We start from the raw sequence: 21,384 nt of genomic DNA on the forward strand, positions 1-21,384 counted from the left end.
ATATCTGACTTTGTCACATGGCTGGGATGCAAAGGAGCATTTATGTCTGGCATTCAGTTTGAAATGATTGCTGCAAGCCTGCATAGTCTTACTTTCCATGATGCAAACATTTGATAGTCAACAGAGAAGGAAAAATTAAACCCAAATCGTTTGGTACGAGTTCAAGTGCGAAGATGTCTTCCTGAGGTTTATAATCAGCTTGTTAAGGTGTGTTAGTGAGCAAAAGTGAAATGCTTCTCTACCTTTTTCACACGAGATGCATCCAGAGTAACAGTAAGCTTTATTCATCTCACTCATATGCAAGTTTTCAACTTGCCATTTCTCATCCACTGTGTGTCAGAAATGTCTTAGTTTAATTTAGTGGTTGTATTTTCTCTCAAATGATTTTACAGCCACATACTGTTGTTAGTAACACTGTGGGATTTGTTTTTTTAATGACTAATCATGACTGTCAGTAATGGTAATATTATAGGAGCTTTACCTTACAATATAAACCACCTTGAGGCAATTGATGTTCTGATTTGATGCTATAGAAATAAGAAATAGGAGCATTTGAGAGGACTGTCATGTACTTTTTAGAAAAACAGCACATTGTCTTTTTCATATGTCATACATATATTAGGAGACATAATGCCTTATTGACTTCAATTTGTGTAATTACTTCAATCAGTTTGACTTTGTAGACATTTTCTCTTTAGCTTCTATTTTTTTATTACATTAACTGTGCAGAGTTTTTAGATACAAAAAGACTGTTTTGAAACATAATGAATAGCTTATAGCTGCTAATAAACGCCATATTAATGTGCAATAAAAATGTAATTCAGTAAATATTTATGACCATCTATTCTTGTAGGTACTGCTGGACTCGTATTTTGTTTAATATTTGGGGCTGTGATGTGAGGAACTGAACTGATACTGATTTTTTTTGTATTAATGTTACATTGTAAGCATATAAAAACATCAATAACATCCCTGAAACTGTATTTATGATATGTATCATTCTTGATTGGAAGTCAGACTTCATGTACTTATACAGGAGGCTTTATTCCTATCTCACAATGACCCCTGTCCTTGTGTAGGTGGTTGACATAAAAGAGAAACTAAAGGACTTCAAGAAATTTTGGTCCAACCTGCCTGAGGCGATGTGTGTAGAAGACAGAGTGACCGCTGGAAATGCCAGCGAAGAGGAGTGCTGGAACGGACACACCAAGGGCAGGTAAGGGCAACAGAGCCCGAAGCTAATGCCAGCTAACACAAAAGGGTAGAAGTCCAAAGTCTGTTCAACCTGCTTCATATTAAGAAGTCTAAGCCTAGAATTAAGAATCAGATTATGTGCTTTCACCTGCTCTGCAAGAGCTTAGCATGCGTTTTGATTTGAACTAAAAGTAAGCTGTTGTCTTATACATTATAAAAAAAACTTTTCTATGTGGTTTTAATTCATCTCGTGTAAAATATCATCTGCTTCCATGCGTTTTAAATTTGGTGGCATATTTGTGAAATTGTATTTTTCTTTTTCTTCTTCTTTTGTTTTTAAATGTTCAACCAGCATCTAGATCCATCTGTTATTTTGGTTTCATTTTAAAAAGCTAACATTTGCATTAGGGCTCCAGATTCCCCGGCCATTACTGATCTAACTGAGAAATAAATTTTTGCTTTTAATCATTATATCAACTATATGATTTTGAATATTTTAAACTTCTTTAATTGTTTTAATTGATATTCAATGCTATTTTCAGTGGTAGAAAAAACAACATCAATTAAAGAAGTGAAATTTTGCCTCTTTCACCTCAGCAAAATTTCAGACGTGTGTATTTTCCAGAGTGATCTGGACTTATGGAGAACAATTGCTGCTGTGTCAGATGATCTGTGGAATTTCATCACATGACGACCTGCCGCTTATTTATCGAGCAGGAGTGCATTCAGCTGACACGTTTTCCCGAGAGAAATATGTCAAAAGAATGTCAGAACGTTACCCTACACGACTGGGTCAAATGTTCATTTTTCCAACATTGTTGTTACCTCAAAGAGCAATTCCCAAGTGCTGTACTGGACCCATGACTCAAAACATTTATGGAATTTGACCATGTTTAGCCTGTCTCTGTTTTTGTTGAGTGAATGCTTCTGATGAGATTTCAGAGAAAGCAGTCTATAACAACTAAACAAAGTAAAGGTTTTCTTTGTTTAGCAACAAAACAGTATCAATGAAAGCTGTTGTTTTTTCTTTTCTTTTCCATCAAGGTACTTTCCTGAGGTCCAAAAGGATGGCCTTACCAACCAGGTGAATAACCCTGAAGTGGGTGTTGACATCACACGCCCAGACACACTCATCCGTCAGCAGATCATGGCTCTGAGGGTGATGACTAACAAGCTGAAAAATGCCTACAATGGCAATGATATCTACTTTCAAGACTCAAGTAAGCCCTTTGCCACTTCTGTCATACACACAAATAGAACAACTCACTACTAATAAGCTGTCTGCCTAACCCTAAGGAAAAGGTGATCAACGTCAGTAACACTGCAAGCAGAACTAAAGGTGCAAATAACAAAAATTGCATAATAATAATAATAATGATAATAATAATAATAAACAAAAACAAAAAAACGTATCTTCTGCCAGGTTTATGAAATTTTGAGACACAAATAAATACTCACTGTTAAGTTCATTTTAGCCACTTGGGGGCAGTAGAAATAGGGAGACACATTTTTTAAACATCTTTGCAGATTTTTACTTAATGTCTACTTGATGAATAAAAGTTTAGCATTGAGTCTAATTTAAGAATTGTTTTAAGTCTCCCATAAGTTGATGAGAAATATATTTGAAGCTGAATGCTTGACTGTGCTAACCAGGCAGTGTCTATTTATTATTTACCGTTGAGCATGTTTGTAGTGTGTATATATTAGCATATCTGAACAACACTGAGTTTATGATACAATGTGCTGACCGTAAAATTAAGACAATTTAAGAGACTAAAGGAAAACAGAGAATGACACATTTCCCACCAGGTGGGTGATAATCATGTGATATTTAAACCCTTTAATTTATACATGAGAAAGTTCCACAGTGTCTGCTGGAGAGTTTGAGCAATGTTACACTGCTATTGCAGTGCTGTGCTCATTCTGGCTTGTGTTACGGTATTGCAGGCGATGAAGGCAGTGGCTCGGGCAGTGGCAGCGGCTGCACAGAGGTCTGCCCCACATACATGGACGGTACGGCTGCGACTGAAATCCCCGTGGTGAGAGCTGACCGGAGCGGGCCTGTGGATAACTCTGCCCCGCTCTGTGCACCGTCTGTAGCACTGCCAACCATGCTGGCCCTTTCAGCCTTGGCACTTCAGCGACAGTGGAGATAATGCTAGAGGAACAGGCTAAACATGGACAGCAGGGGTTTTTTTTTCCTTTTTTTCCCTTTTTTTGCAGTTTTTTGTATTCAGGCAGATTGGAGCAGACAGCATTCAGACTGCCAGCTTCAAGGCAAGAAGAGTCTGCTCTGAAAAAGAGAGCAGTCAAGCATCATGAGTTCCCACTTTCCCAAAGATTGTGCAGTGCCACCTTAGACTTGATATGTTTTGGCATCACTTCACCATCTAACAGCGATGCCACCCCTACTAACTCTGCTTCTGAGATTTTAGTAAAGGTATTATTGTAGGTCTTAATGTGGAAAAATATAACACGCACTTTGATTGTTTTGATTTTTTTTTTTATTGCAAAAAAAATAGTTTATTGTGTGTTGGAAAAAATGTTGAGAATGTGGTCATTTTATACACGTGTTATTTTTTTTAAAGCAAAGGATCCTTTGATTTGATCTGAATGGAACATGTGGTTTTAACTGACACCTTATTCCATTGTCATGAACTTATGTGCCAATTATTCATTTCTGATGAGAAGCGTAATGCTGTCATGTTTATTTTTAGATCAAATGCAGCTTCTAAATTGTGTTTCACAATCATTTTAACTGTGTCATATGGCAAGATTGTAGTTAAACTATGTCATGGGTTGGTTATGCATCTGCATAGCTTTTAGCTATTCTCTTAAAAAACCTTTCAGCAGCTGCATTGTGCTTAAAGTCACATGTATGGTTACGATTGACATTTTATATACTAATTTGCCTTGGCAGCAAATTCATTAGTGCAAAAATATTCTCATATCAAACTGGATCCTTAGGCTTCAAGAGTAGATAGCCTGGAAGATTTATTATGGAGCAGTTACTCACATTTAGAGGAAGTGCCGCTAATATATGGGTTATGCTGTCAAGGTAGATGCTGCCTCTGCAGCGTTGTGGTGTGCTGTCCTGGTATAAATATCATTTATACCGTGTCAAATTATTGTGATTGATAATATAATTAGTAAGTTAAGGGTTGCACAATGGGTCTCATGCAACCACTAAAATGTAAAAAATGCAAACTTGTCAGTAAAGGAATAGTGCCTAAAACTAATCAAATACAAAGAGGTGTTTAAGTGCTGCATACAAGTGTTCTTCTCACAGCACAGAGGAGGTCATGTGAAGTCACTGAGAAGCAGGATTATCTTCTTTACTGTGTAAATTTTGCACTCGAAGACGATTACTATCAGTTCTTGGGCTGCTGTAACCTCGATGTTAATTTACAGTAACTGGGGCTTTTAAGCATTTTTAAAAAATACTCTAGAAATATGACAGGATTTTGAGATGATTCATTAATACTGTAATGTTGTTTTTCCTCCTATTTTTTAAGGTTCATAACCAAAGCATATTCTGTGTGTAAATGAACACTGTAGGCACCAAAACTAAAATACTTTTTGACAGTATTAACAAGTGAAATTACAAATTTAAAAAAAGAAAGAAAATTATATATATATATATATAAATTCATCTCTATATAATAGTTGCAAAAGGTTATGGAAATATTAGGAGAAGAAGCAGCAACAGCACATAGTGGTTACTGGAAATGTAAAGAAAGGGTCTCTAATTTATCTGGAAGCTTGAATGGTTGCGTCTGCAGCACAGACGGGCTTGAAGCCGGCCACAGTCCACCTGTGAAATGAGAATCTGTGGAGACTGGACAGAGCTGAATGCTTCAGTGAAGCTCCTCACTAGAGCGTACTTACGGAGAATGTGAGAGGCCTGGCCGTGCTGAGGGGGGCGGACAAAACCAGCCTGTATGTACGTCCACTGTTCTCTGAGAGCCCGACAGGTTCATAACCAACAGGCCTGCTAAGCTTACATTTCCAAGGAATTAGCCTGTATTAAGTCCTTTGCGGCGTATCACTGAATATTTGTTTAGCTTTTTCTTATTTCATACGAGTCACTTTTTTTTAACCCACATTTATTTCAAGAATACAGAGGAATATGTCAAAGTTTCATTTAAAATGACCCATTACTCTAAATTTTGATCTCATAAGATGCCCTTTTATTGTTTGTATCACTGAATTGTTAATATTTTTGCAATAAATATTGAAAATGGGATGTATGGTCAGACAAATTATGACTCACAAAAATGCTCAGTTTGGGTTTTTGTTATCTCTTTGTTGTTTTTTCAGAATTAATGCATTGCTGTTTGATTTCAAAACTAATGAGGAAAGGTTTCTATGGGGTTTTAAAATAATTTCAACTGAGGTTTGAAGAACTAGTTGAGCAAATATGCCTTACTGTTTTTGGTGCAATTAAGATGATTGCATTTTTGTTTTATTGCTGTTCTTGAGAATAAATTCTTATTTAAAAAAAACCCAAAAACAATTTGTAATCATATATGTTTTTATATATATTAATGATTGAGATGGTAAATCAGGTTAAAACTGGTTAAAGTAGAAATGCATTTAATTAAAGACTGATTTAAGAGTGCGAGGTACTTGGTAGAACAATCGTGTGATTCATTTGCTAACATGAAATTAGATGCAACAGCTAAAACACAGCATGCTATTCAAAGACAAGATTATTATTCTGCTCTTCTTCACAGTCGTGACAGCAGACAGGGTGCTCCATTACTATGAGGTATGTATGAGCACTCAAGCGCATTTCAGAACAACAGGTGAAATCTAGGCTTCTTCTGTGTACTTTCTATTTGTGAAATCTGCTTTTATCAAAGGTTCAAAGCCTCTGTTTCTCCGCTGACGCAGGTAGAGCACAAAGATAAGGAGAAGTACCAGGAGACCGATGAAGATTCCTCCGAGAGTGGAGCCCAGCACAAAAACAGCCGGTCCTTCATCTGCATCTGTATAGATGAAACAGGAGATGGATTGCTGAAACCTTTGCAGTTGCAGGTTCATTGAATATGAATGAAATCTGTAAATAAGAAGATATTTATTCCAACATAGCAAAAAGAGGGGTTTTTTTATGTTGATGAGCCAGCGCCATGGATTTTAAAGTGGTCGGCAGTGAGTTGATATTTGTTTTGAAACATGCCAATGTTGCCCTGTTTTTATTAGTATTCACTGAAAGGCCACACGTGTCTGTGGCGTATATATAATTGAGAAATTTTGCCAAAAAACTATCCATTAAAACCATAATCTGTCATTTTCAGACTTTGGTCTTGAACAGATTATGTTGGCAGTCTAATTTAGAAAATTCTGTTTATTTTTTTTCTTTAATAATTGTATGGGTTAGGTATGTCTACTCTTCATGCAACCCAGGCTAACTCTTTGCTTCATGCACACTGTACACACTTGAGTGAAATCAATCTTTACTCTCACCAGTAAAAAATTACATCAATTTTCCAAAAATGTCCACCTGTCCCACCGATCAAAGTTATTCTTTCACTATTTGCTCACCATCCAGGGAAATGGCATAAGAATATCCCAGCTGTTCAGATGGAAGATACACGTCCTCATTGGTAATGGAAGGGAAGAAGGGAACCATGTTGTAGTCTCTGTTGTGTCCAATGGGGGCCATCTCATCTGGGAAAGTGGCGTTGGATGGAACAAACCTTCTCATCCATTCATCAAAAATGGCATCAGTGAAAGCATGGAGCACCTGCAAGGTACAAATGACAAATTTCATTTTTATTAAAATTAAAACAAAGTGTGTCAGAGATTTTTTTATCAGAGGAAACCATTGAATTAGGTTTTCACCAGAAAGATGGGGTCATTGGCTGCAGAGTGAGCCAACGAGCTGGTTCCATTGAGCAGTGAGTGGACAAGATTGTGAAGGTTGTCAACGGTTTCGTCCAGTTCTCCATCTGGTTTGTCGTACCCTTCGAGAGCATTTCTGTGAGGTACAAACAACAGCATTAATTCATTTGTTCTGTGAAAAAGGTGGTATATATTTAACATCATTAACAATGGTGAACACTCCACTTTTACCTAAAGCTAAAGGAGGAGTTGGTGAAATAGGGAGGGCTGTCAAAGTCCCGAATTCCAAGACAGCTTCTGACGTCAGTCATTGTAGGCAGAGTCCTGTTGCCTTGCCGGATCATTCCTCTCTGTATGAAACCTTCACTGGTTCCATTACAAAGGGTCACGAGACGATTGTAGTCGTCGAGACTGGAAATAAATTAGATGCACGTTAAGAATTTAAATGTTTCACCAACATGTACCATGAACATTCGTTAAGTGTTACACATTTTTAATACAATTACTGACAATTGTTTCCCTCCAATCAGTATTTTCTGCTGACCTGTTACACACCACCCCCCATCTGGAGAACCTGGACTGGTTACTGATGAGGAAGGGGTTGTCTGGGTTTCTGCCTCCCAGCAGAGTGTCAGTACACACATCACACTCACTCTGCCCTGTGGCAAAGTTCCAATATGGGATTGCAAAATTCTCATTGCCAGTAAGTCTCTGCAGAAGAAAAAGAAACACTCTGTGTGTCTATGAAAAAGTATTGCTAAATCAGCAACATGGCTCTTTATGAATGTTTTATAGGGCCAACTCTCTCTCGTTTATATTTTATATATATAATTTTTAGGTATACCATTTTTTTTATTGTTTAAGTCTGTCTTTTTTTTAATGCATAAGAAGTTTAAAATGTCTTTGGGAAATATTGCAAGAATGATTTGTCTGTCAATTTTTCACCAAAATGTTAGTCATCAGTAAGCTTATTGAATATAACATGCATTAATCTGAGCTTTAAACAGATGTTCCTTTGACAGGTCATTTATGTTTCATCAGTGAATTTAAACAAGAATTGTGCACGCAATTTAAAAATCTGATGAGCCCAAATTTAAAAAAAAAAATGCAAATTGTTGTGCAAAGGATACACTCCTCTACTCTCCACCACAAAAAATGAAAATATAATATTTTAAGAGATGTTTAAAAAATACAAAAATAATACAAATTCCAAATACCTGGAGTTCCCTTTCCAAACTCAGGAGGTGATACCTGTGCCAAGTAATGAATGCTGGCCCTTTGTGTGAGAAATCAATGGCTTTGAAGGGACGACCTGGACCTGGAGGAAAATGAATTGTTTCATTAGCTCCTCTTTAGTATCACAACAGTTCTGAGCTTAATAAACCCTATATCTAATGCCTAAAAATATGAATTTGATAACAAACATATGACAACGTAAAACAAAAAGTTAAGTAAAAGCATTCCTCTTATCAGTTTATATGTTACAGAATTTTTGTAGTTACAGTAAAAAAGGTCTATATTTGGAATTGATCAATTCTAACACATATTTCTATTATTGTTATATTCCTGAAAAAAAAAAAACCACACATTTAATGGTTGTAGTGGTTTTGTGTAAATATGACCATGATGGTTTACCAAGAAGAGTGTCTCTAACAGAGTAGTAATGCTGCCAGACAAAGAAGTCATAAACGGAGATGTTGGCAATCTGTGGCTCGGTTCCATTTGGTCCGAGGAGTCCGAGCCAGTGCTGAGTGGCGATGACGTAGTCTGGGTGGATGCTGCTCTTGGCCAGTTCCAGAGCGTCCAGGAACTCTTGGAGCTCTTCAGGGGTCAAGGAGTGGATATCCTTCCGCACAATGGGAGCTTTCCTCTGGTCACAGTTTGGTCCGGTCCAGCCAAACTTGCACTGGCCGCAATCATAACCCGCAAAGTTACCTGCAACATAAAGAGCAAATTAATTGTCAAATTGTGCACAAACATGTAGTCACAAAACACTGTACAACAAAATAATAAAACCTAAAAATGCAGTTTAAATGCAAAAGATAAAAACTGTTACTACTGCTAAGAATCTCAGCAGAAGGCCTCATTAAATAAAAAGCAGACAACAGACAAGGTTTAACACAACCCTTTACCTAGTTAAATCTAAGTCTACTTCAATCATTTACGGATTTAACTTTTCTTATTAACTAAATAAGCTGGTCAGCACCCACCAGTACATCTGCAAGTCTGATTAAAGAATTTGGTCGGCCACCTCTCTCTGTCATCAACATTCCTTAGTCTGTACGGTCCTCCCCAGGGTTTGGTGTCAACTCGAACAGCAGTGCAGCTTCCTCTTCCCAATAGTGAGCCACACACATTGGCAGGGTCTGAGCTGAGAGCAGGGCAGCACTGCTTGGACAAAATCCCCTCCACTGTGCAGCACACGCGAGGAAACTGAGCCTCTGACAGGTCAGGGCCAAAGAGTAAACAAAGAAGACCAAGACCCAGAGCAATCATGATATATCACCTGTTTCTTTCAGTCAGCAGTGACAAATCAGTTTGTAGATCAAATCTCAGCTGTAATACGCTCAATTAGTTACCCCAGAAGAGTGTGGAATCTCACTCTGCTACGGTTCCTTGCTGTGTATCTTTGAATTAGATTCAGTGATAGGTTTAATATCTACAGAAACAACTCCTGCAGCTAAATCATATTGTGTTCCAGTTGCCTTCATGCACATTAAGAAAGCCTCTGATTTCTGTTCTTGCTTTTGTAGAGGAGGATTAAGCCACTGGTCTTGTGATGATCACCTGACAGCAGAGCTGTGAGCCACACTAAGATCCGGATGAATTAACCAAGGAACTGCCTGAAGGAACTATTAAGAAAATGTATAGAGACTTTGTACCAAAGGACTCCATTGTGATTTTGATTTGTTAGCTGTGGTTGAGTCATATTCAGCTATCCAAATAGAACAAAAATAGTTTTCAAATCAGTTCCCCGACTGCATGCCTAGTAAATCTAAATAAGAGACTAATCACTTTAATCCTGCCAGACGTTTTCTGAAAGTTTTGGAGCTTGTTAGTACAGGTTGGTTTTGAACTTTTTGCCCTCCACATTTTCACCCGAGGTCTCAGCTGACGTCTTTTGTTATCCATGTGATCTGCGGGAAGAACAGCAGCAGAAGTATTACGATGTTGTTTCAAAGAACTCTTTTATCTTTCACACACTATCCATACAGTGTCACTGTCTGTGTGATTCCTAACAAATAAAGAGCATAATGGCACATGACAGCATGAAACTACTGGAAAAGGTTTGATATCCATCCATTCACTTCCACTTATCCTTTTGCAGGGTTGCATATTTGATATCAGTCACATAACCAGTGGCAGAAGAACTATGATATTTTAAATACACACGGCAGAAAACCCTACAATCAAAATGCAGGGACATTAATTGCTGCCTAAACGTAATACTTGGTTGTGCCACCCTTAGTAGTAACAACTGCAATCAAGCATTTGTGATAACTGGCAATGCATATTTCACATCGCTGTGGACGACTTTTGTCCCCCTCTTTTTCCCCAAATTGTTTTAATTCAGGCACACTGCAGACTTTTGGGTATGAGCGGTCTGTTTAAGGCCATGCCAAAACATCACATTCTGATTCAAGTCCAGACTTTGACTAGGCCACTCCGAAGCATTCATTTTGGGGTTGTTGTTTTTTTTAGCCATTCAGAGGTGGACTTGCTGGTGTCTTTTGGATCATTGTTCTGCTGGCCAACCCAAGCTTTGGGGCATGGTCAAGCATTCTCCTTCATTATAGTCTGATATAGAGCAAACTTCAAGATTCAGTCAAATCCTCCAAGTCCTGAAGCACTAAAGCAGCCCCAGACCATCACACCATCATCATCATATCTGTATTTAATCGGTGGCACACTTTTTTTTGCGAAGTTACATGATGTGTACTGTGTCAGAAGGGATGGTAATCTGATCAAGATATTATCATAACAGTAGCGGTCAGTTTTTTTTCAATAGTTCCTTGAAAGTCCTATCTGAAGACAGAACAACTTGTTCTAATAATAGCTGAATAACTCTACTGTGTCCAAAAGACTTTTAAAGAGTGGTGTTAATGATGCTGTTTAGATTTCACTGGATTCCATGTGACAAATTGTATTATTAGCAATCAGTGCTGAATAAAATAGAACAGAATAGCCCTTTATTGTTATTGTGCAACGAAACTCCTGGAGTTTTAAGAATGGGTTGCACCGTCTTCTGGGATACAATGAAAAACAAATAATAGTAAACTAATAAACTTTGTTTATTTTCAACACTTAAAGAAGATTGAATTAGTCACTAACCACACACACGGTTGTACTTGTGACTGAAAAGTATGAGTTCTTTCTCTTTGTAGGTTTGAGTTTTGATATAGTTTGTTTCTCACTGCCCTTAAGAAATAAATCTGTTTTACCCAGCCTGTTTCAGAGGCAGAACAACTAGAAGTACTTTCTGAGTGAAACCACTAATCCTTAAATTTAACAGACCCATACTATTACTTCCAGCAGTGGCCTTCCATGTGGCTGATGAGAGCCTATGTACATGTACTAATTAATGTCATGAATAGGCAGTTTTCCCCTACTGGGGAAGACTTCCTTTACTGATATCATTAATAGTAAATGTAAATTAAATTGATAAAAACTGTGTGCTATAACACAGGGCTTTTTAATGTTAGGCCCACGGTCTGTACCAGTGGTAGCCCATGGTTGTGTTACATGCAACAAGAATAACATGTGGAACTATGCTTTTATTTCATTAGCATTTTTCATCATAACATAATAGACTGTGCTCAAAACCCATTAACCAAGACAAAATTTTAAATAGCCATAATTTGAACACGAAGAAAACCAGTTTTAAGTGCAGCTCAGTCATACAATTCCCCCCTTTTCATAATGGGAAGGCATTCATAAAGAAAAGTCAGTAAGTATCCAAGTCAAAGTATATTTAACTTAACAACTTTAGCTGTTGTTATGATTCAGTGCTAAAATGAACTGAAAACTGAATTGAAAATAGCTTAACAGAAGTAAAAATAAACACAAGATTTATAAAGCAAATGTAATCGCGGCTCCATGAGAAAAGTCATGTGTGACCATTGCTTTCTTTATGCAACAGGCCATGTGAGGTTCACTGCACTCAAAAGGATTAAGAAGCAGAACTCCCTGGAATTTCTCTGTTTAAATTATTTCACGTCAGTTTCAGTAAATAAGTGTACCTACTTATGCAGATGCAGACTCACAGGCCGTTTGATTGTGGTTCATCACAGTCATGGCTTGCCATGTGTACTAAATGAGATCTGTTGCCACTGAATGGCGTGATAGCTCACGCAAACCAATAAAGAAGTGTAAATCGCATCACAGACAAGATACGATCAATCAAACACTAACAAGAAAAACATGTTTTAATGGTTAAGCAAGCAAAATTAGAGATGTGGGGGGAAAACAGAAGTGAACACAAACAAGTCATTTTGAGTTAGAAAAGACTAAAATAAAACATCGTTAAAAAGTAAGTAAGTTAAATGTATTTAATTAATTTGTTAAACATAGTGTGCAAATTAGGAAAACTTATGGGAGGAGTCTTTTGCAAGTAAATCCTAACATGGCATCATCCATATAATGGGGTATAAAGATAAATGTTATAAGGAGTGGAGCTCTAGAAGGACTTTACATCCCTCGGTGGTGGTAGTGGGGGTGTTGGTAAAGAATGCAGAGCGATAGCTGCAGATTGATTTGATGTGGTGCAGGACTTCTCATGAGTCATAGTTGAAGCATCCTGCTTCTGATAACAATTCAGGGAAAGAGGTGGAGACGTGGATTTGGTTTGCAGCGATCAGAGAGCAACAGAGAAAGAAACGGTTTTGAAGTTTGACACCAATGAAATGAATGGCTCGAAGAGGCTGTAGCAAAATGTGTTTGGTTTATCTGTAAGCATGAACAACCTGGGTCAGCTGATTGAGTTGGAAGCACAGAAAGTCAAATAAAGGAAAACAGAAGTTTGCTAAAGAGAGTCACAATAAAGACAATGTTTTAGAATAATTACTTCATTGGGCAACAAACAGCACGAATAAGTGAGACGCTGAGTGAGTAGGTCTGTGCAGGTCATATTTTGAATCTAAAAGAAGGTCATTCATCTACGGAGCATCATTCATCATCTATTTCTTTTTTTCAGAAGAAAAGAAAGGAATGGATTTTTAATTGCGCTTAATTTCAGGAGACTTTCCAACCTGTTGGTTTAATTGCAGTTCATCCTGATCGGTGATTGGTCAAAAGTCTAGAGTGAAAGGAGAGGCTTGTGATTGGTGGAAAATGTGCAATGAAGAAGTCTTCTTTTATTCATTCAGTCTGTTGTCTGTTTTTCTCTTTATCAGGTGATGTTTCCAGCTCCTTTATTCCACCTGACGCCTGGACTGTCGTCTGTGATCTTCAGCATGATCACAATGTGTTATTTATGTATTTTGACTGGTTTACAATGACAGGACAGTAAGCATTATCAGTGTATATTCCAATAAAAGCATCTAGTTTTTACTCCAACATCGATGAGGATTTTCTTTTGGCTCTTTTGAACCAACAGGTTGGAAAGTCTCCTGAAATTAAGCGCAATTAAAAATCAATTCCTTTCTTTTCTTCTGTGATTATTATGTGCAATGACTAGCCATAAGAGGAGTCTTTTAGGTTCTCCTGATGAGACAATGTAATTGTTTTACTTTTCTACTGGTAAAATCTGAAGGATTATTCATGCCATGACACTGTCATTTACAGACAGGCAAGAAATTAAAGGCATGCCCTGAACTCTTGACCCCTACACAGAGAGACATTGTTGCACTTTGCTGCCATCTTAGGGTTCACTTGTCAAAGGTAAAAGAGTTGTAAAATCATTACAAAGTTGCTATGAGAGATTATGTTTGTCCTGTGACAAATAGACTGAGTAGTTGATTATGAAAATGGCGTGATCATACACCATGGCTTTCACAGTCACCTGATGTCAACCAAGACTATCTGGGGAAATTTGACTCACATAACAGATAATAGCTCTGTTAATGTTTCCTAATCAATTCTAGGAAACACTGAAGTTGTTGCAGAGGCATGTGTTGTACAAATACTTCCAAAACTTGTCTTTGCCTGCATGTACACATTGCTTCTTTGGTTCAGGTCTGTTATGTGTTTCTACATAGTTGTGTCTTCTAAACCTATTGGCAGAGAATAACTTAACAATAAAAAAAATACAAAACACATGTCTAAGGCATGTTAAAGCCCAACTTAGGCATTCATTAAGTAAATCCACAACTCACTGTTACTGTAACACAGGACACTTTATTAAAGGGGATGAATACAGGAAAACAGCACTGCAGGATAGTCAATCAGTGAACTGAACTACAAAAAGTCAAAAGTGCCCATCAGGTAGGCTGGAATCATACACGTTACCATCAACAATATAATTGCGAATGTTACACATACTTAAAGAAAGTTTACAACGAGCGAGATGTACTGACAATAGCCAAACACGGGTAGTAAATGGCAGTGCGGTAAATCTGCCTAGTATGATATTAAATACACTTACTACTTCATATATCTCAGATCGTTTGTAACGAACCACGGAAAGCAGTTGTAGCCACTGAAAAGACTAGAAATGGGCGTAATGCATTAGATGTCTGCTAGCGCGCGGCTAACATTTACCACAAAGAAAAAGGGTTAAACGCGTTATTCAGCGTCGTGTAATTTCCGCTAAATCCAGACTCTGTAACTTAACGTAAACACAGAAGAAATGCCAGTTTCCATTAAAAATTAAAGCTGCAAGCAGCGTTATGAGGGCCCTCGCACCCTGGCGCGTCGAGCCATGCCCAACACCTGCAACCAGCCGTCCGATCTGATGTCACATTGATGGAATTCATGCATTTAACCACCAGCTAACATTTCATCTCATTCACTCATGGTTAAAGTCCTCCCACTAGGTGGCACTTTAACCATTACTGACAAATGGCATAACAAATATTTCCGAGCTCGAGTCTCATCATGCCTGCGACCTTTGAGAGCGATCGAACATTGTGTTTATGAGTGACAGCAGATTACTGCTTTTTGGCGAGTGATTGAAATTCCACGTGTCGCCATGACCACCCCGTTTCCCTGAACGTAAAAAGCTTCGCAATTTAACATCACAGAGGTCTTTAAAATCCATACACTGGAGATTGCGTCAATCTGATGAAATCCCTTGGGGGAGTTCGTCAAAGAACGGTGCCTGAAAAGAGGGGAAAATGTCGCCAAAATTACACATTAATTTTAAAATGGCTGACTTCCTGTTGGATTTGGGATATTGCTCCAAGAGACTTTTTTGTACATCTTGGTATCTTCTATAAGCTTACCAGGTTTCAGATTCATAGATAAAACACAGAGCAGGGGCTGATGTTTTGAAATATTGTAGGGGGCGCTGCGGAGCCATTTTGGCTATTCAAAGCAAATGGTCACATAATAACAAAGCCTTCATCACATTGGAGGTGTGTGCCAAATTTAAAGCCTCTATAAACTTTCCAAGCCCCTCAAAAGCCACTTCATCTTTCATTGTGAACTGCGCTGCCACCAGGGTGCGCCGTTCAGTTTAAAGTCACAATTTTCTCACTGAAGCATCATGAGGGACTGATGGTGATATTCACCGGTTTTGAGGTGGCCACGATGAACCTGTGAAAATCAGTACAACAAAGTGAAAGACATGACATTTCCTGTTGCCACTAGGTGGCGTTCTGCGTATTCCTGAAAATGGGCACATCAATCTGTTCAGGGCGGGTCTGACATCATGCCTGTAAAGTCTGGTTCTGATCAGACTGGAGTCTTAGAGTTATACTTATTTGTTTCTCCATGGCGAGACATCAAAGTTCACCATTCTGCTGGGGTCACACCCTTTCGCGAAAAGTCACAGTTTTCACTGTAACCCAGGACCAACTCCTTAAGGCTTTCCTGGAGAAATTTGAGGCTGCAGATGTAACCCATCACTATACTGTACCCCAAAGTGTAAAACATGACATTTCCTGTTCCCACTAGGTGGCGCTCTCCAGGATGTCAAATATGGCAGTTGAAAAATGTTCAAGGGTGGAGCCTTATCATATGTGTGCTCTTTGGTCCAGATCGGACAATGTATGACAGAATGAGAGGCAATAAGATTTTCATGGCGAGTCATCGAAATCGAATAATAATAATAATAATAATAATAATAATAATAATAATAATAATAATAATAATAATTAAAGCTGCAAGCAGCGTTATGAGGGCCCTCGCACCCCGGCCCGTCGAGCCACGCCCAACACCTGCAACCAGCACGTCCGATCTGATGTCACATTGATGGAATTCATGCATTTAACCACCAGCTAAAATTTCATCTCATTCAATCATGATTATATTCGTCCCACTAAGTGGCGCTCTAACCATTACTGACAAATGGCATAACAAACATTTCCTTGTTTGAGTCTCATCATACCTGCAACCTTCTGGAGAGATTGGACATTGTGTTTTTGAGTGACAGCAGATTACTGCTATTTGGCGAGTGATTGAAACTCCACGTGCCGCCATGACCACCCCGTTTCCCTGAACGTAAAAAGCTTCACAATTTAATATCACAATGGACTTTAGATTCCACGCACTGGAGATCACGTCAATCTTATGAAATCCCTTGGAGGAGTTCGTCAAAGTACGGTGCCTAAAAAGAGGAGAAAATGTCGCCAAAATTACACATTAATTTTAAAATGTCTGACTTCCTGTTGGATTTGGGATATTGCTCCAAGAGACTTTTTTGTACATCTTGATATGTTCCATAAGCTTACCAGGTTTGAGACTCATAGATAAAACACATAGCAGGGGCTGATGTTTTGAAATTTTGTAGGGGGCGCTGTGGAGCCATTTTGCGCTATTCAATTAAAATGATCACATAAAAGGATACCACTCATAACATTGGAGGTGTGCGCCAAATTTCAAGACTTTTTATACTTTCCAAGTCCCTGAAAAGCCATTCCATCTTTCATGGTGAACTGCATTGCCACCAGGGTTCGCCGTTCAGTTTAAAGTCACAATTTTCGCACTGAAGCATCATGAGGGATTGATGGTGATATTCACCGCTTTTGAGGTTTCCAGGATGAAGCTGTGAAAATCAGTACAACAAAGTGTAAGACATGACATTTCCTGTTCCCACTAGGTGGCGCTCTGGGTATTCCTGACAATGGGCACATCAATCTGTTCAGGGCCGGTCTGACATCATGCCTGTAAAGTCTGGTACTGACCAGATTGGATTTCATAGAGTTACACTAATTTGTTTCTTCATGGCGAGATATCAATGCTGCTGGGGTTACACCCTTTTGCGAAAACTCACAGTTTTCACTGTAACCCAAGACCAACTCCTTAAGGCTTTCCTGGAGAAATTTGAGGCTGCAGATGTCATCCATCACAATACTGTACCCCAAAGTGTAAAACATGACATTTCCTGTTCCCACTAGGTGGCGCTGTCCTTGATGTCAAATATGGCCGTTGAAATTTTTTCAGGGCTGGAGCCTTATCATATGTGTGCTCTGTCCTGGTCCTGATGACAGAATGTATGACAGAATGAGAGGCAATAAGATTTTCATGGCGAGTCATCGAAATTCGCCGTGGCGCCACGGCCTCACCGTATCACGAAAACTCAAAAGCTCCGCAATTTAACATGGCCCAGGTGTGTAGTTGACACTGACCAAAGATGAAGGTTACACGACCAAATCCCAAGGAGGAGTTCGAAAAAGTTCGAGGCATGGAAATGGCAAAATTAAAGCCAAAATGTCACCTTCACGTCTAAATTGCGGACTTCCTGTTGGGTTTGCGTCAATGGGCCCACAGACCTTTTTGTTTGTCTTAGCATGATACATATGTGTGCCAGATTTCATATATGTCGCTCAAACGATGTGGTCATAGGGCTGCATTTCACAAGGCATAGGTGGCGCTCTAGAGCCATTTCCCAGTGCTCATATGTAAAACCATTAAAATACAAAATTTTTCACCAGACCTGGCATGTGTGCAAAATTTCATGAGTTTTTGAGCATGTTAAAGCCCTCAAAAAGGCAATTCATTTCGGTGAACAATAATAATAATAATAATAATAATAATAATAATAATAATAATAATAATAATAATAAACAGAGCAGATACAATAGGGCCTTCGCACTCTCAGTGCTCGGGCCCTAATAATAATAATAATAATAAACGGAGCAGATACAATAGGGCCTTCGCACTCTCAGTGCTCGGTAGTGATGTGCGGATCGATCCTGAAATATCGATTCCTCCGATACCAATCATTTATGTTCTAGAATCGATTCTCACATTAAAATATCGATATTTTAGTAATTTAGAGTAAATTTGTATTTTATCATTAACAGGAACACAGTGGAAAGAAACTATAACATTCGGATTGTCTACATTCAAAGGAACTACTTCCTCTTCCGCCTTTCATAGTCGTGTGCGAAATACGGCTGTATAAATGTCTCGCAGCCCCTTGGCGTGCGCAGTCACAACAATAGCTGAGCGTAATTGGAGTCATGGCGGACATATTTTACCTCCACAAACAGCTGAGACGTGGTTTGCGATACATGTGGCAAAAAAGTGCTCCAAGAGTGTGGTGTTGTGGCCATACTAGGGAGACATTCAAAAGGGCTGTTGGGGAGGGGATAAATAAATTTTACAGGGTTTATTTATCGGATAAAATACGTTAATTCAGAGGCTGCTTCCACCTGAGGACCCGGCCTTCGCGGTCTAAAGAAAGCCGGGTAGTACGTCACGAGCTCCCTCGGTGGAGGGAAACTCTGCCGTCTGCTCCTTGCTATCTAAAATATAACCGGGCACTGACGTAAACTCTCGACCGTCTCACACTTCTGTTTAATCAGTTTTCTGTTTGACGTTTATTCAGCTGTGTGAAAACCTCCCGAGGGATTAATAAAGTTAAATTTAATTTAATCTAATCTAATAACTTTAATCTCAGCCAAACCGATTTACTCATGAACAAATAAAACACTGAAAAAGCCAAACAATAACATTTTTAAGTTATCAATGTGACTTATATATCATGTTTAACCCGAGTAGCGAAAGACCGCGGGGGTTTGAAAACGATGTGTCGGTAGGCTCAGATATTTGAAGTTTACACAGCTACATTCTTACCTGAAAATATGTTAAAAGTTTTTTTGCGACCCAGAAAGAGAAATAAGACTAATATTAAAACTAAGTAGCTGCCGCCATTGTTGGAAACTGGAATTGGCTGGGCCGCGCTATGAATTCTACAATATGGTTTTTCAATTTGTTGTCCGGGTGGAAAATCGGGAGAAATTCGGGAGAATGGTGATTTTCGGGAGGGGCACTGAAATTTATTCTCCCGGAAAAATCGGGAGTCTTGGCATGTATGGTTGTGGCAACATCACTGTCAAACACCTCAGTAAATTAAAACAGTAAATTATATCACAGAATATGACGAGCGTATGTTGAGGCGAACTGAAGAGGAGGAGAGGGACAGGTGCTGCTAGGGCGAGACAGACGTCTCTCACGAGTCCTTTAGTGCTGCAGGCAGGCAAGGTGTTCAAATAGCCACAACTGTTTTTTTATTTCTATATGATGAACTCTGCATTATTAAGTGATAAGAACAAGAAATCTGATGTCCTGTAATCATTATGATGCTATAATTTGAGATACAATAAATAAAATAAGTTTTTGTACAAAGTATTGGTATCGGATCTGTATCGTCGATACCACCCTGAATATTACTTGGTATCAGATCGGAAAGAAAATCAGTGGTATCGCACATCACTAGTGCTCGGGCCCTAAAAATTGCGGAGTTGCCGGCTTCTTCGCCCTTCCGCTTCGTGTTGTTGTTGTTTTGGTGACGCAACTTCCGTCGAGCAGACGATTGGTCGTCTACAGTGGGATTCGGCGCTCCTATTGGCCTGAGTCTACAGTGTCTACGCTCACCGTAGACTCCGGGCCAATAAAAACGACAATCAGCATAGACTTTGCACTGGCTTAGTGATGGGATTTCCGACTCTTTTTAGAGAACCGGCTCTTTCGGCTCGGCTCACTAAAAAGAGCCGGCTCTTTCGGCTCCGAACCGGCTCTTCAGGTTGTTTTGTTGCTTTAATTATTTAATCATTAACAATAATATAAAATTATGCAGAAAAGGAATTACTAATGTAAAAAAAAGTGGTTTTATTTATATATGTTTATATATGGCCCCTAGAGACAAAGCACGTACAAACTCTAAAGCATATACAAACTCCAAAAAGCACGTACAAACTCCAAAACACATTTCTAGCGTTAACTGAACTTCCAAAACAGAGCTACCCAGATCACTTAAATTACACAATTGAAAGCATGTGCGTATTGTTTGTGTATCTATAGACAAGCACTCATGTTTATTCAAATAATAAAAAATAAAAAAAATTCATTTACCTGTTACTACCACACACCAAATCCGGTTGTTGATACTTGCTGGCTTGTGTAGCCACTAGGTAACAAAAGCTCAACACTGCACCCTAGCATCCTGGAGTACTTCTGTTGTCTTTTTTGTACGTAATTCTGAGTTTTTATGTGTTTTGGAGCTTGTACGTGCTTCTGAGTTTTTACGTGTTTTGGAGTTTGTACGTGCTTCTGAGTTTTTACGTGTTTTGGAGTTTGTACATGCTTCGGGGTTTGTAAGTGCGTCTGAGTTTTTACGCGTTTTGGAGTTTTTACGTGTTTTGGAGTTTGTACGTGCTTTGTCTCTAAGGGCCACCATAAATATACTTTATTTATTTACTCCACATAAAATGTAATAAATAAATCATATAATACAAAGAACAACTATTTACATTTTAAACTTTTAACTATTTAAATTTTCAGCTTTTACCTTTTAACCAAATTTAACGTGAAACAACACAAAACACTGCAAACCACAACACAATTAAATATAAATTAAAATATTAAAACAAAAAGAAGATGCACATTCTCTGTCATATGGGCCTGCATGATTTCTGAATCCTTTATCATCTGCAACTGAAAATAGTGGATGATTACTATCCCTTTCTAATGTGACTTTGTTGTCCCTCGCTCTCTTTCTCTCTGGCTCTGTTCCTGTGCTGCTGCGAGTGTAACTAACGCCCCTCCCCCCTCTGCCCAGCGCAAAGTACAGGCCGCGCATGCGGAGTTTAGCGGAAAAAAGGGCGAGAGAGAGGGTGAGAGAAAGAAAAAAAACCTCACGGCTCCCAATAAGGAGCCGGCTCGCGTCGTTCACTTCAAAGAGGCGGCTCTAAGAGCCATTTCGTTCGCGAACGACCCATCACTACACTGGCTTAGACT

General features: G+C 38.7%; 2 protein-coding genes across 2 annotated transcripts; one reads left to right on the top strand and one right to left on the bottom strand.

The window, feature by feature from the left end:
- Nucleotides 1-948: 948 nt before the first annotated feature.
- LOC146490377 (glypican-6-like) lies at nucleotides 949-4,081 on the top strand. Its single transcript, XM_085153261.1, has 3 exons — nucleotides 949-1,216; nucleotides 2,239-2,414; nucleotides 3,142-4,081. The coding sequence occupies exons 1-3, from the start codon at nucleotides 1,143-1,145 to the stop codon at nucleotides 3,348-3,350; spliced, it is 459 nt and encodes a 152-aa protein (XP_085009387.1). The 5' UTR covers nucleotides 949-1,142; the 3' UTR covers nucleotides 3,351-4,081.
- Nucleotides 4,082-5,738: 1,657 nt separating this feature from the next.
- Nucleotides 5,739-10,244, bottom strand: LOC146490378 (L-dopachrome tautomerase-like). Its single transcript, XM_085153260.1, has 8 exons — nucleotides 9,252-10,244; nucleotides 8,677-8,976; nucleotides 8,259-8,359; nucleotides 7,586-7,752; nucleotides 7,273-7,452; nucleotides 7,042-7,177; nucleotides 6,742-6,943; nucleotides 5,739-6,185 (listed from the first exon to the last, which is right to left on the bottom strand). Exons 1-8 carry the CDS (start codon nucleotides 9,535-9,537, stop codon nucleotides 6,010-6,012), a joined length of 1,548 nt encoding a protein of 515 aa, XP_085009386.1. The 5' UTR covers nucleotides 9,538-10,244; the 3' UTR covers nucleotides 5,739-6,009.
- Between the last annotated feature and the right edge of the window lie 11,140 nt (nucleotides 10,245-21,384).

Source organism: Neolamprologus multifasciatus, unplaced genomic scaffold (assembly GCF_963576455.1).
Source record: "Neolamprologus multifasciatus unplaced genomic scaffold, fNeoMul1.2 chr16_unloc_1, whole genome shotgun sequence".
Lineage (NCBI taxonomy): Eukaryota > Metazoa > Chordata > Actinopteri > Cichliformes > Cichlidae > Neolamprologus > Neolamprologus multifasciatus.